The sequence below is a fragment of the Myotis lucifugus genome, unplaced genomic scaffold (assembly GCF_000147115.1).
Source record: "Myotis lucifugus unplaced genomic scaffold, Myoluc2.0 scaffold_657, whole genome shotgun sequence".
NCBI classification, from domain to species: Eukaryota; Metazoa; Chordata; class Mammalia; order Chiroptera; family Vespertilionidae; genus Myotis; species Myotis lucifugus.
Window position 1 is genome coordinate 70,316 of NW_005871705.1, and position 13,587 is coordinate 83,902.

Consider the following 13,587-nt stretch of genomic DNA (forward strand, 5'->3'; position numbering starts at 1 on the left):
CCTGGTGGTCAGTGCACATCATAACAACTGGCTAACCAGTAGTTTGTCTGCCCCTTGGTGGTCAGTGTACGTAGTGAGCAGTTGAGCAGCCTTAGCATATCATTAGCATGTTAGGCTTTGATTGGTTGAACGGCCAACTGGGCGACCGGACACTTAGCATATTAGGCTTTTATTATATAGGATATTTATATTTCAAAATATTTTATTTACTTAAGTTAGGCTTTCTTAAAACTTAGCAATTGGCCTTCAGATGAAAAATATTCCCTGTAATATAAGTTACCATATTTTTGCAGCTTCTCATATAAGTCTGGAGTGCGATACACCAGAGCAGCAAAGGTGGCGTTCACAGCTTGATCAATAGTGGAACCAGCAACTATATCTGTCTTTGGGGCCTGTTTTCTACATGCCTGTATGAATCCTTTGAAAAGTTCTGAATATGGCCCACAGAAGTTCTGGGCAGGATCTGACTGTGCAAAATCAAGAAGAAAACGGTGGCAGGGATCATCAGGGATGTTCTTAACCTGGGAACAACAACAACAAAAACCAATCATGTTTAAGACATTCGTTCAAAAAATAAAGTTTACAGAACACCTACTAGGCCAGAAGTATAAACCAGAGTGCATTCTTCTCTCAGGAAGTTTAAATCTATTTTGGGGAGACCAGACAGGCATATGGGTTAAAAAAAAAAAAGGTAAACATAAGTAAAACATTACAAGCATTAAAGCTAGCACTACCATAAAGCAAAAGATTATGAAGTACCAAATGCCTATAAGGGACACCCAGTGCTGAGAATTCACAGGAGAGAGTTCAGAAAAGCCTCCTGGAGGAGATGGGCTTTGGACTGGACCGTGAAGACTGGGCGGGTTTGGCCCTGAGGAACATAAACATTAGCAGAAGTTAAGAGTCAGTGGGGAGACTGACCTGGCCTGAAGTCTCAGCTGGGGAGTGGTGGGAACTAGAGTCAGATAGGTAAGGTGAAAGGAGACTGCAGAGAGCCTTGACTGTCACTCTGAGGAGTTTAGACTTCACCCTGTGGGCAATGGGGAGCCATTAATGGTGCTTGGCAGTGGAATGACAAGATAATGCAGTATTAAAAAAAAAAGAAAGAAAACTTGGTAGGTATCAATGTGACAATGCAAGTGTAAGATGAGGGCCTGGATAAATATGGAGACAGAGGGAATGAAAGATGAACATCACAAGGGAAAATCTATAGGGCTTGCAGCTGACTGGATAGAAAGGTGAGAACAAGGTGAATAAAGGTAATGCTAGGGAACAGTGGCTCAGTGCCTAGGAAAACAATAATAGGAGTGAGCAGTCACGGACGGGGGAGGGAGTAATCCCGATTTTATACTTCTGAGTTAAAGGGAGTCAAAACTAAAATGAAAATACCTAACAGGAAGATGAGTAACTGGCAAGTCTGGGAGAAGAACCAGAGCTCTGGATACTGACATTTAGAACTATTCACACAGATGTGACAGCAGAAGAGAGAAGAGGATAAAGTCTGGTAGGTTGCAGGGAAGGAGAGAAAGCCTGAATTAAGCCTACTCTTTACAGGAGAAATAAGTGAAGTCAATAAGAGAGGCTGATGTAGGAGTTAGATGTAAGAGAAGACAGTTGACTAACATGGAATCAAAAGAAGAGAGGGTCCAAAGGAACCAAATGTAACAGAGAGGTAAAGGAGAGGAAGAGTCCCTGCATTCATAAATTAACTGAATAACTTGGGGGTGGGCAGAGGAGGGAAGAAGGAAGGAAAAGTAGTAGAACAGAGAGAGAGGAAAGGAGATGAAAAAGAGACAGCAGGCAAACCTGTTTAGTGTTTTAAATATTGTAAGCCTAAATAACATGCTACCACTCGAAAAAGCATAGCATGAAATCTTTTACTCTAAAGCTTGACTCAGTGGGGACTAGAAACAGACTTAACATATTTGTTTAATAACTCCATCAAGAGAGATTTACTGAGCAATTGGTATATTTTACTGAAGAGCCACCTATTCAATATTTTTGAACATCCATTATGCACTGGCCCCTGTGGCACACAGTGGGAACACTAAATAAATAAGAGATAACTTCTGCCCTCAAGAAACTAACAACTTAGTAGGGGTGATTAGATATAAACACAAACATTTATAATTTAAAGTAATAAGTATTAGTAAGCATTTTCCATTCCAAATAGAAAGACAACAGAAGAGTAAATACCTCCTTACTATCTTGTTGTGGATGAGTGGGCCAGCTTGCTTCTAGTCCCAACTCTGGACATATCTGATGCCTGAAGACAGGTTTCCACAAGGGGGAGTTTAGGACTAATGCCATTTTTGCCTGAGGTACTGCCATGTTACTTCCTAACTCTGGAAAGAGAAGAAGGCTTATGAGAGTTCTATTTTTTCCATACTATACTAAGAATATTTGAACTGATGAAGAAAAGGTTTTAAAATGTGGGAATTATTAAGACTTGGAGGGAATTCACCCACATTTACCAAAATGTAACTGTGAACTTCAGGAACGCATACCCCAAATGAGCCCAAGCCATAGGAAGTCCTGAAACGCTGCCATTCTGTGCAGCAAATTCAGCTAAGGTACCTCTGAAATGACTAATCTGCGTAAGCTGAAAACTGACTGTGAACCACCCCTAGGGTCTAACAGGAGACCATTCAGGAATGTTTAATTATGGTGAAATGTTCACACTTTGTAAACTGAACAATTAAATATTCATCACATGTGTGTTTATGAAGACATAGAAAAAAAGACTAGGTGGAAATAAATTAAAATGTTGATAATAATTATCTCTGGGTGTTAGGATTAAGGATGGCTTTTCTCCATTATGCAATTTTTCTATGATATTTTACTTTTATCATCAGAAAAGTCAAGAAATGATACAGACATAAAATACTCTAGTAAGTTTATTCCATATAGTTCTTGTTTCCTGGATGAATTTCATAACTAAATTGAAGAAATCACTTTAAAACAAAATCCAAAGACTAAAATTAATTTAGTCTCTATTTCTGCCTTCTTATTGGAATATACCAAAATTCACTTATAAAAGAAGGATGAGATGCTACTAAAACTCAGCTCCCTCCCCGACTAAGCCTCCCCTATGGTGTCAAGTAGACATTTTATTCTGGTTTGGTTTAAAGGAAACAAAGAGAATTTTATTAATATCTTTTACTCCTCCATTGTGTGGAGGCACCTTAAGGAGAGAGAGCACTACCTTGCTTTTCAATGTGGCTGTAGCAAGAAGGGAAGGGACAGGGACGTGGACTTACGATGCACAGACTTGAGCGCCATGCACTGGGAAGCAAGACGTCCCATCAGCCGGGAAACAAGAAGTTGTAAATCCAACCCCCAAGACACGGCAACATCTGGCAGGCCATAAGCAGTAACAGTGAATTTGTAGCCCCACTCATTGTTACTGCTGTCAGAATGGAAGAGAAACTGAAGCCGAGGACCAGCCTTAAAGGTCACTTTCTAGAACAAACAAAAAAAGTCATGTGGTCAAACAGGTTTGAGGAGGCAGCATTTCAATAAAAAATAAGCATGTTCTTCATGACTCAAAAATATCTCAATTTAAAACTGGGTTACAGGCTCACCATTATATCTTATCACTCCCACCAAAGCTACTGAGGAGAAATGTACAAAGGAGTGGCTGAGATAGAAAATTCACAACTGTACCTTGTAAGGAAGCAAAGTTGGCAGAAAACTGCTGGTCAGTTTCTAAACCCAATGCCCTTCTGTCCACTACCTACTCAGCCAGAGCTCACCTCGCCCAGTGCTGTGCTACCATCCAGCAGCCCAGACAGCAGAGGAAGGTCAGCAGTTCAAAGCACTGAACCTCCCGCCCCAGGGTCATGAAGCCCTCACTGTGAGGGAGACTCCTGGCTTTCACTGCCATGGTCTGGGCCCTCCTGGGGCCCTTCTTGCTAAGGATTACAACTATCCATTTACTCTAGGCAATGTGATATAGACCAGAAATTGGCAAACTTTTCCTATGAAGAACCTTATAGTAAATTATTAGACTTTCTGGGCCATACATCTCTGTTATGACTACTCAAGTCTGCAAATTGCAGTTCCAAAGCAGCTATAGTTGATATGTAAACAGTGGGCATGGCTATGTTAAAAAAAACTTTATTTACAAAATAGGTGACAGTAGTAGTTTGCTGAATTCTGATATAAACACTTCCTTTTACAAATATATAATATAAATGCGTCTTTTCAAAGACATACATCTATTACTCCTGAGGGATGCCAAAAGGAGAAGACTTGATACAGAAGTAGGCATTTTATCTCTTTTGGAGAATACCACTCACCTTGGGCCATTTATCAGTGCCAACTTTTGTGTCATAACGTGTTTTTCCACCTCTAGCGTCGGTAAATTCCAGATAATCATACCTGTGAAAGCATAATCTCTGTCACTTCCCTTCTCTCACTTTTGATCCATTATTGCTTGGGAAAGAAGAATATGTGAGTCTCACCTTTTTTCAGTTTCACACCTCTCATCAAATTCCACCTCAAAATAGGTTGCCCCTGGGCTAACAAAGACAGACACCTCGTGGCAATTATTTTCATAGTTGTGGGCAGACTCCTTAGTCCATGTATGTAACACTACTGGCTGTTCCTGTTGCCAAGTCTCGACATCCAGCTATGCAAACAAACAAGATAAGAAAGGTTTTTATCACTTTACATCCAGCCATACGCAATAGATTGTGCCGTATCCATGATCTAGACAGCCCCTGACAGTCCTACACAGATCACCACACAGGCTAAAAATATGCCTGACATTCCCATCTACACACACAGAGCATCCTACACTTACATTCCGCAGAACAGACATGCGGTTTCTACTGCACTACTGTGACTCTCTGATTAGCTTTCATTTTCTAATTATAACAGTACTATTTCTTACAAATCACTATTAGCATGAATTTCCAGTGGAAAAAACACTGAGTTAGGAATTTAAAGACCTAAAGTCCTATTTGGGACTTTAGCAAATCTGAGCCCATCAACTCTCCTTCCTTCTTTTGTTTAAGTCTTTGCCTTTTTACCTTTAAAATTGACTTTTTAATATATGCCCTTTCTACTCCTACAGTTGTGAGACTCAAAGAAGATAGTGAAAAAACTTTGTATCCTGGAAAGTTAAGTGAGGGAAAATTTCTTTTAAATACCAACCCATCTTGTGCCTTGCAACATACATTTTCACTTCTAGATTTCACTCTGGTTACTCACTTACATGGTTTTTATATAACTTTACTAGAGACCCAGTGCACAAAAATTTGTGCACTTGGGGGGGTCCCTCAGCCCGGCCTGTGTCCTCTCACAGTCTGGGACCCCTCAGGGGATGACCACCTGCTGGCTTTGGCCCGCTCCCTGGGGGGATTGGGCCTAAGCTGGCAGTCAGACATCCCTCTGGCAGCCCGGGAGCCCTCAGGGAATGTACATTTGCCAGCAGGGAGCAGGCCTAAGTTGCAGTCGGACATTCTTAGCGCTGCTGAGGAGGCAGGAGAGGCTCCCACCACCACCGCTGTACTGGCAGCCGTCAGCCTGGCTTGTGGCTGAGCGGCGTTCCCCCTGTGGGAGCGCACTGACCACCAGGGGGCAGCTCCTGCATTGAGAGTTTGCCCCCTGGTGGTCAGTGTGTGTCATAGTGACCAGTCATTCCCAGTCGTTCTGCTGTTAGGGTCAATTTGCATATTACCCTTTTATTATATAGGAGTGCCTGGCCAGCCTGGGTGAGGGGCTGATGGCTGTTTGCAGGCTGGCCACGGCCCCTTCAGGGTGGGGGTCCCCCTGGGGTGCCTGACCAGTCTGGGTGAGGGGCTGATGGCTGTTTGCAGGCTGGCCAAGCCCCCCAGCAGGGACCCTCACCCTATAAGGGTGTGGCCAGCCTGGGTGAGTGGCTGATGGCTGTTTGCAGGCTGGCCACGACCCCTTCAGGATCCAAGCTCCCAGTGGAGGCAGACTGGAAGCAGGTATCTGGGATTTATTTAGCTTCTATAATTGAAACTTTGTTGCCATGAGCGGAGGCCACAGCCAGCTCAAGGCAGGCGGGAAGCTTGGCTTCCTCCATCGCCTGGGCAACCAAGCCTCCTGCTTGCTCCAGCTCCGTGGCTGCCAGCCGCCATCTTGGTTGGGTTAATTTGCATACAGTTGCTCTGATTGGCTGGTGGGCGTGGTTTGGGGTGTAGTGAAGGTATAGTTAATTAGCATCTTTGTCTTTTATTAGTGTAGATGTGCTATAAAATTCTGAAGTTAATATATGCACAGCTTTCTCTGTGTCTCCTTTCTAACACTGACCTCACCAAATAAACTCACACTGGCATTTATCCTTATTGGCAAAACCACTGATAAAATATAGGGGGTCTTCTCGACAACATTTATCTGTGTAAACCCGTACCGTACCGTGGTATGCTTCACTAAGCATGGTCACATCACTCGTGAGGGAAATACACAGCAGTTTAAGTCCAACTCAAGTTACCTTATTCAGTCCTCCCTCAGGGTCACTGCAGAGCCTCTTCAACAACTCTGTTAGGGTACTGAATTCTCTCAAGAGTTTGCAGTGGGAAATGTCTAAAGTGCAAAAGTCCAGCAGAAAGATTACCTAAAGGAAGATGAACAAAGCACTTAGTGTCCACTGCAGACCCTCCTGCCCTTTACAAATGGCTGCCACTTTGTCTTACCAGTTGTCGAGCTGCCATTGAAAACACCGAATTACACAGTTTTTCTACTATGGTTTTTCCACTATACTGTGACAAAAGGGACTCCAAAATCGATCTTGTGCTTCCCAGAAACTGTTCCACATCTACCAAAACAGAAAGAAAATGTGTTATACAGGAGAAATATCACTTGCTTGGTCATCATCAAGGGTAAGCTGTCACAGAAGCTATGAAGGAAATTCCACATCAGAAAGACCAGGAGACCAGGAAGTACTATACAAATGCTTTCCTCTAGGCAAGAAAAGCAATGCAAACCCAGTAAAAGATTCCCTTTAGAGTGAGTAATTCATTTTTGCTTCTTTTCAAAGAGGTGGAGATATTACTTTTGTAAATGAAATTGCATGGCTGACCGACCCTGTTGCTACTTTCCCTTTGTTTACAATGGGCCATCACTAGGTGTGCCATATCATGGGACAAGCTTTAGGTGGCAGGGCTCAACAGTGTAAGCATTTTTGTCACAGCTGCTGAGACCACGTTTGATGGAACTAAATTTTCCACATATAATTTCTCAGAACCTGCTAAGTTTCATATAATTTTCTGTGGGTTTATGGGACATGAATCTGAATATTTTCTGTAATCAGCAAAGATCACAGCAGTGCTCACACACCTTAGACTCTAAAGGTTTAAGACTTTCCCTTTTGGGTGACTTAACTAAAACAAGGAAGGCAGACTACTGAAGAGTGTGACATCATCTAGTAGTGCTGTATGACTGCAGAGTGTGACATCATCTAGTAGTGCTTTATGACTGCAGAGTGTGACATCATCTAGAAGTGCTATATGACTGCAGAGGCAATGTTTAGGTTGTGCAATGACCCAAGCCTGCAATAAAAAAAACTTAGGCATGCTACCATATTCAGACAGGAAACTTTGGGCAAAAAGATACGCTACCGAATTCTATTTTAAGAAGAAAAAACAACCCAAAGACAAATCCGATTTGTATCAAGAAAAGAAAACCATATGCACATTCAATGAATGAGTACTAAAAAGTGAGAACATGCAGAGTCAAAACCCAAACACCTGTTTTCATGGATTTTGTCCTGAAACTCACATTTTTCAATAAGGTCAATGGCAAGCTCTTTGGCTCCAGGATCTGTGCTCTTCAGCTGCAGGTAGCACCAGGAGAGCAGGCTGCCTTGGACAGACCAGAACAGGGAGAAGAGCACAGAGCCAACCTCCGCTTGGGCCTTGTTGAGCATCAACAGTTCACACTGCAAGGGAGGAGACAAAGAGAAAGTGTTTACAAGGCCATTCACAGAACACAGCCAAGGGCATTTAAGACAGCAGCTGTCACTGGCAAAAAAATTCTAGGGAAATGAGAATGGTCACAAAAGAGCTTTCAACCCAGAAGTGACCAAGAAAGAGGTATTACGACACCTCCTCTTTTGCCCTCAGCTTTTCAGAACCTTTACAAATGGTTTTCACTCCATAAGGTTCCTTCTGACCCTCAGGAACCTTACCCCACCAATTATCTCGTTTCCCTCTCACATCATCCAGTCCCTTTTCTCTGTGGCTCCTCTCCCTGAGCCTTCCGTCAAATCTCTCCCACCTTAGAAAACAATTCTTAGTCCCCTATGGCTTTCTAACCATCATCTTTATTCTCCGGAGTTTCTCTGAAGAATCACCTGACCTCCAGGAATAAACTATTGCACATAAGAACCACAAGACATGTTCATATCATATCTGCTATGTAACTGCCCTAAACTGGACCTAACTGCCCCTCCATAATATAACAGATAAATTAACTGTGGCACACTCATACAGGAAACACTGTGCACATGCATGAACATGGATGAGTTTCAAAAATGCCCAAGTGAAGAAAACATGTCACAGACATGTCCCCTCACTCATTTGCAAAAGCTGGCAGATTAGGAGCCAAGGCAGGCTGGGAAATCTGTGTGCTCATTGATGGTCACAGGAATAGAGCTACGTTCATACTGTAAATGAGGGTTGAAGGGGAAGGCACAGTGACAGCTCTATCACATGCTCTTAAAAGAAGGCAAAGACCACAGGGAGCAACCATCAGTTACCTCGCGAGCAGCAACAGAGAGGAGAGTCCTCATGACGGCCAGGACTTCACCGATGTTCGTGTCGGCCAGGTCGCCTTTCTCAGGTAAAAGCAGAAGGCCGCCTGGGTCCCTATCACTGAAAGAACACAAATGAGTCACGACACCTTGTTTCAGGAAGTAGATTTACATGTGTTTTTATCTTAAAAGGCTCCAAAAAGGAACCTAGCAAGACTTCAGTGTCAGTTCAATGGGATGAGATGAATTTGGGTCAGGAAAAAAGCCATGGTCCCCGCTGGGTATGGGGCACTGTCCCAGCACATGTCCTTATGTAAGCACAGGCATATAAATCCTCAAGTCCTTAGAAGAGATTCCAAGGAATAAATCTGATGAATAAACCACCTTGACCACCAGTAAGAAACACACCTAACCTCATGACTGCTAACTTGACAATCTGGGCTAATCATTCCGTGTCTCATATGTTCACATGACAGCCCCAGCCTCTTTCATCATCCTTGATACTCCACTCTGAACACATTTTATAGAGCCCTCTAAGTCTGGCAGCCACACCAAGTGTAGTTAGACTTGCAGACAGTAGCTCAGGCTGTTAGTTATCTCCCTCCTTCAAGTGTCTATACCTTCAGCTCTGGCTGGTGTGGCTCAGTTGGCTAGAGCACCATCCTGTACACCGAAAGGTCATGGGTTTGATTCAAAGTCAAGGCACATACCCAGGTTGCAAGTTCGATCCCCTCTTAGGGTTACGGGAGGCAACTGATTGATATTTCTCTCACATCAATGTTTCTCTCTGTCTATCTTTCTCTCCCTCAAATCAATAAAAAACATATCCTCCGGTGAGGACTTAAAAAAAAAGTCTATAGCCTACAGGCCCATTAGAAGTCAAAGCAAGCAAAACTCTCCAAGCCATCCCCTCGAAGCACACTTTTTTTGCTAAGCTACCCTTCTGCAGTTGGTTTTAATGTAATTGGGTTTTTAGACTTCAGTACAGGGCTTCAGTTTTTGTTTTCAAAATTATTTAGAAACTGAAGTATTCAAAAAAATCCTCAATGGGTTCAATTTTAAGTTATCTTATAATGACTGGGACTTAGATTAAGGTCTGGATAAGATTATCATTCTCCCACTACTTCAGTCACTCCTGCGACAAGTGGTTTATCACTCAGAAACTTGGCTGAGCAGAGGGATGTAGCTGGTTACTCCAAAAGCACATGAAAGGAAGGGATAGCTAAGGAAACCAACTTTGCAAAGATTTGAAATATTGGACAATTGCAAAGAATTACAAACTTACCTAAAATACGTGCACAGGGAGCGGAAAGTGAGCTGCAGGGATTGCTTATGTTCCTGCTCAGTGACATTTTTCTAGAAAACAAGAAACTGCACATTCAGAAAATCTATTCATTGACATTCCAATGACCTAGAGCAGCATGAATGCCCCTGCCCTCTGTTCCCAAGCATGAGGAAAGCTGGGGTCAGCAGACCACCTCATGGTGCCCAACTAAGACCTGGCCTAGTGCTAAGAGGGAGCAGAACCACCCATCTACACAGAAGATGGCAATTTACTTTTTGTTCACGGCTAAAGTTATCATCAAGGCTTCCTGCAGGAAAGCTCATTGTAAATGTTTAAGAAGATGACTTCCAAAAGATGTACACCAGTACTTTTCATCACTGGGCATGCCATTATAAGAGGAAAGAGCAGGGACAGGGAGCATTTCTTGTGAACTTTGTTTTTAAATAGGATCTAAGCTCTTTCTATATAAGTCAGAACAGCCTATGGTGACAGTTATATAAATCACACCTCCTGATGGGGCTACTAGGCTACACTGGGCTGCTCTGCTAATAGCAATGTCATTCAAGAGGTTATATGTACTCTTTCTATTTTTCTCCGTGAGACACATGCCAGCAAAAAACAAAAACAAAAACAAAATCCTTTGCTTAGCTGCCTGGTAAATACTTCTAATAAACAAGTAGGACTGAGCTTTGCCCACAGTCCAGTGGGTCAGATCTAAAGGTTATAACTCAAAATGTGAAAACCAGTGTCTCAAGCTGATATGCAAACTTTGCAGACAGTGAAATACAACCAGAGATTCTTCCTCCTCTCTGAAACCGTTCTTAGTCATTTAGCATCAACACAATTCTCTTCTACTCCTAATGCTATGGGGTTCGTTTTTCCTTGTGGCAGGTGTTCCCAACTGGACTGAAGACCTTGGCATCAGAAACTACATTTTACACTTCTGTTCTGTCCTTTATTTCAATAAGCTTTTATGCATCCCACAGAGCACTTTTATTCATTTGTTAATTAGCTGCTGCATATAGAAATGCCTTTTCAGAATGCTGTCTCTAATTTTCCATATCAAACTCTTACCAGTAATCCTATTAGATGCTTGTCTACACAGGCAATAACAAATAATCTATAACCATATCATTTATAAATAATTATTATTGGTTTTATTTTTTTCAATTGTTATTTTGAAAATTTCTTTTCCTGGTTCTACAGCACTGGCGAGGCCTTCTATTACATCATTTTTATCAGGAATATAATCCATACTTTTAACTTATATATGTACCATCATGGTGAAGAGATGGTTCCGCTGGGTCTGTCGATCAGGAAAGAAGATGGCAGCTCCACTGAGAAGGGTATTCCTGACTTCTTGTTTTAGTATTTCCATGGGCACAGAGTCTCCATCCACCCTATCCACCACTGACAAAAATGAACAATGGAATCAGCTTTAATTTATTCCATCTATTCACTTACTATATCTATATCTGCATTAACTAGCCTATAAACTCATTACTCTCCATTTTGCAGTTAATACCAGAGCAAAGAAATATTTCTGTACACACTAGGCAATGTAAGGAAATTATTTTTTGTTTGTTTGTTTACATTTAACTAAAGACTATACATATCAGTTTTAATTTCATTATTTCCCTGTCCTTTTGAGACACAACTTGGCTCCCTGTCCTTTTGAGACACAACTTGGCAAAGACTTAAAATAACTTCATCCCTAGCCGGTTTGGCTCAGTGGATAGAGCATCGATTCCGGTCAAGGGCACATGCCCGGGTTGTGGGCTTGATCACAAGTGGGGGACTTGCAGGAGGCGGCCAATCCATGATTCTCTCTCATCATGGATTTTCTCTCTCTCTCTCCCTCTTCCTTCCTCTCTGAAATCAATAAAAATATATTTTAAAAAAAATAACTTCAGTCAGTCACATGTTTTATTTTCAATTTATCATTATAATATCTCCCTCCATCTATCAAACTCATCCCAGTAAAGACTAAAAAGTGTGACAATAATTTCTCTCAATATCAGACAACCGTATATCAGAAGCCAGGAGGAAGTTATTGATGAGGGAATAAACACTGAACCAAAATAAGATTCAAAAGAGGATCAAAGGAAACTCATTTTCCAACAAAGCAATCCCTTTACTGGGCTTGCATGATCAGAGGACCCCCTGTTCTGCACAGCAAGACTAGCACAGGATCACATTAAAGAAAACCCCAATCCTACCATCACATAAGTGTGTATAGAGCTCCTTGGCGGCCTCCACTGCCCGGGGGCTCTGGCGGGGAGCCTTTGCATCCTCAGAGGCAGCCGTGGCGTCTCTCTGCAGCACCAAGAAGCAGCTCTGAAGGAGCTGCAAAAGCAGGGTTTGGGCACAGATGCATTCTTCCCTCGGGCTACAGAAAGATAAAATACATCAGAGAGCAAAAAGGCAAGTTGCTTTTATTCCCCTCCCCCGCCAAAAAAAGCCTAACAGTCCACAAAGGACTCTTCTCTAGACATCAGGCTTGGTGAAAACAATGCCAACCCAGAGGAGTAAAAGGTGGAATGGAAAGAACACTGTACTAAGTAGAGTCTGCAAATACAGACCCCACCTGACTGCCCACAGTGGGGCCAGGAAATACATTTTTCATCCTGTTTCCTCATCTGTAAAATGAGGGTACTGCTATAATACTTAGCTGCTCATCCCACAAGGTTGTAATGATAATCAAATGAGAAAATGTTTGGAAAATACCGCCCAAATCACAAATGATTTATAAAAATGTGTAATTTCTATATAATATTACTTTTTTGTTATTTCTATATCTAGGTGTTATTTTCCATAGTAACCAAATCTTTAAAATCAGAACAATAAACTAGTGGGAAGTAAAAAAAAAAAAACTTAGAAGAAAAAAAGTCCATTTAGAATAGCAAAACTCAGTGTCTGCAGTGTTTTTATATGATTATCACCTTATCACAAACTCTGACCTACTTTTGCTTTAATTTACTGTAAAAATTCCAGAAGATCTCCAAATCAAGACCCGCGAAGTCCAGAAAAGACTTATATTTTAAGCCACTTTCCTTCTGCTGCACCTAAAGACCAGAAAAAAGAAAATTAAAAATGCATATGGAGAAAGACCATAATGGCTCATTTACTTCTCACTGTTAAGGGAAGATGTAGCCACAGGATAAAGTTCCCATATAATGAATGCTTACTCTTTACTACTAAAAAGTCTATGAACAACTTTTTCGGTGTGAAACTTTCTAAAATATGTACATGTGTATGTGGTATGTATATGTACATATGTATGTAAATGTGTGTATATATATATATATGTACTATATATATATACACATACACACACACATATTATATATATATGTACTATATATATACACATACACACACACATATTATATATATATGTACTATATATATACACATACACACACACACACACACACACACACACATATATATACACTAGTGGCCTGGTACACGAAACTCGTGCACGGAGTGGGGGGTTCCCTCAGCCCAGCCTGCACCCTCTCCAATCCCCCACAGGGATCGGGCCTAAACCGGTAGTCAAACATCCCTCTCGCAA

General features: G+C 41.8%; 1 protein-coding gene across 1 annotated transcript in view; it reads right to left on the reverse strand.

Moving 5' to 3' along the window:
* Positions 1 to 13,587, reverse strand: part of ZZEF1 (zinc finger ZZ-type and EF-hand domain containing 1) — a 113,438-nt gene that overhangs the window by 53,877 nt on the left and 45,974 nt on the right. The window contains 13 exon segments of the mRNA XM_023746331.1: positions 281 to 521; positions 2,197 to 2,345; positions 3,261 to 3,462; positions 4,302 to 4,383; positions 4,467 to 4,633; positions 6,467 to 6,589; positions 6,669 to 6,790; positions 7,753 to 7,912; positions 8,732 to 8,846; positions 10,011 to 10,081; positions 11,287 to 11,420; positions 12,230 to 12,399; positions 12,975 to 13,075. Coding sequence (XP_023602099.1) covers positions 281 to 521; positions 2,197 to 2,345; positions 3,261 to 3,462; positions 4,302 to 4,383; positions 4,467 to 4,633; positions 6,467 to 6,589; positions 6,669 to 6,790; positions 7,753 to 7,912; positions 8,732 to 8,846; positions 10,011 to 10,081; positions 11,287 to 11,420; positions 12,230 to 12,399; positions 12,975 to 13,075 — 1,837 coding nt within the window.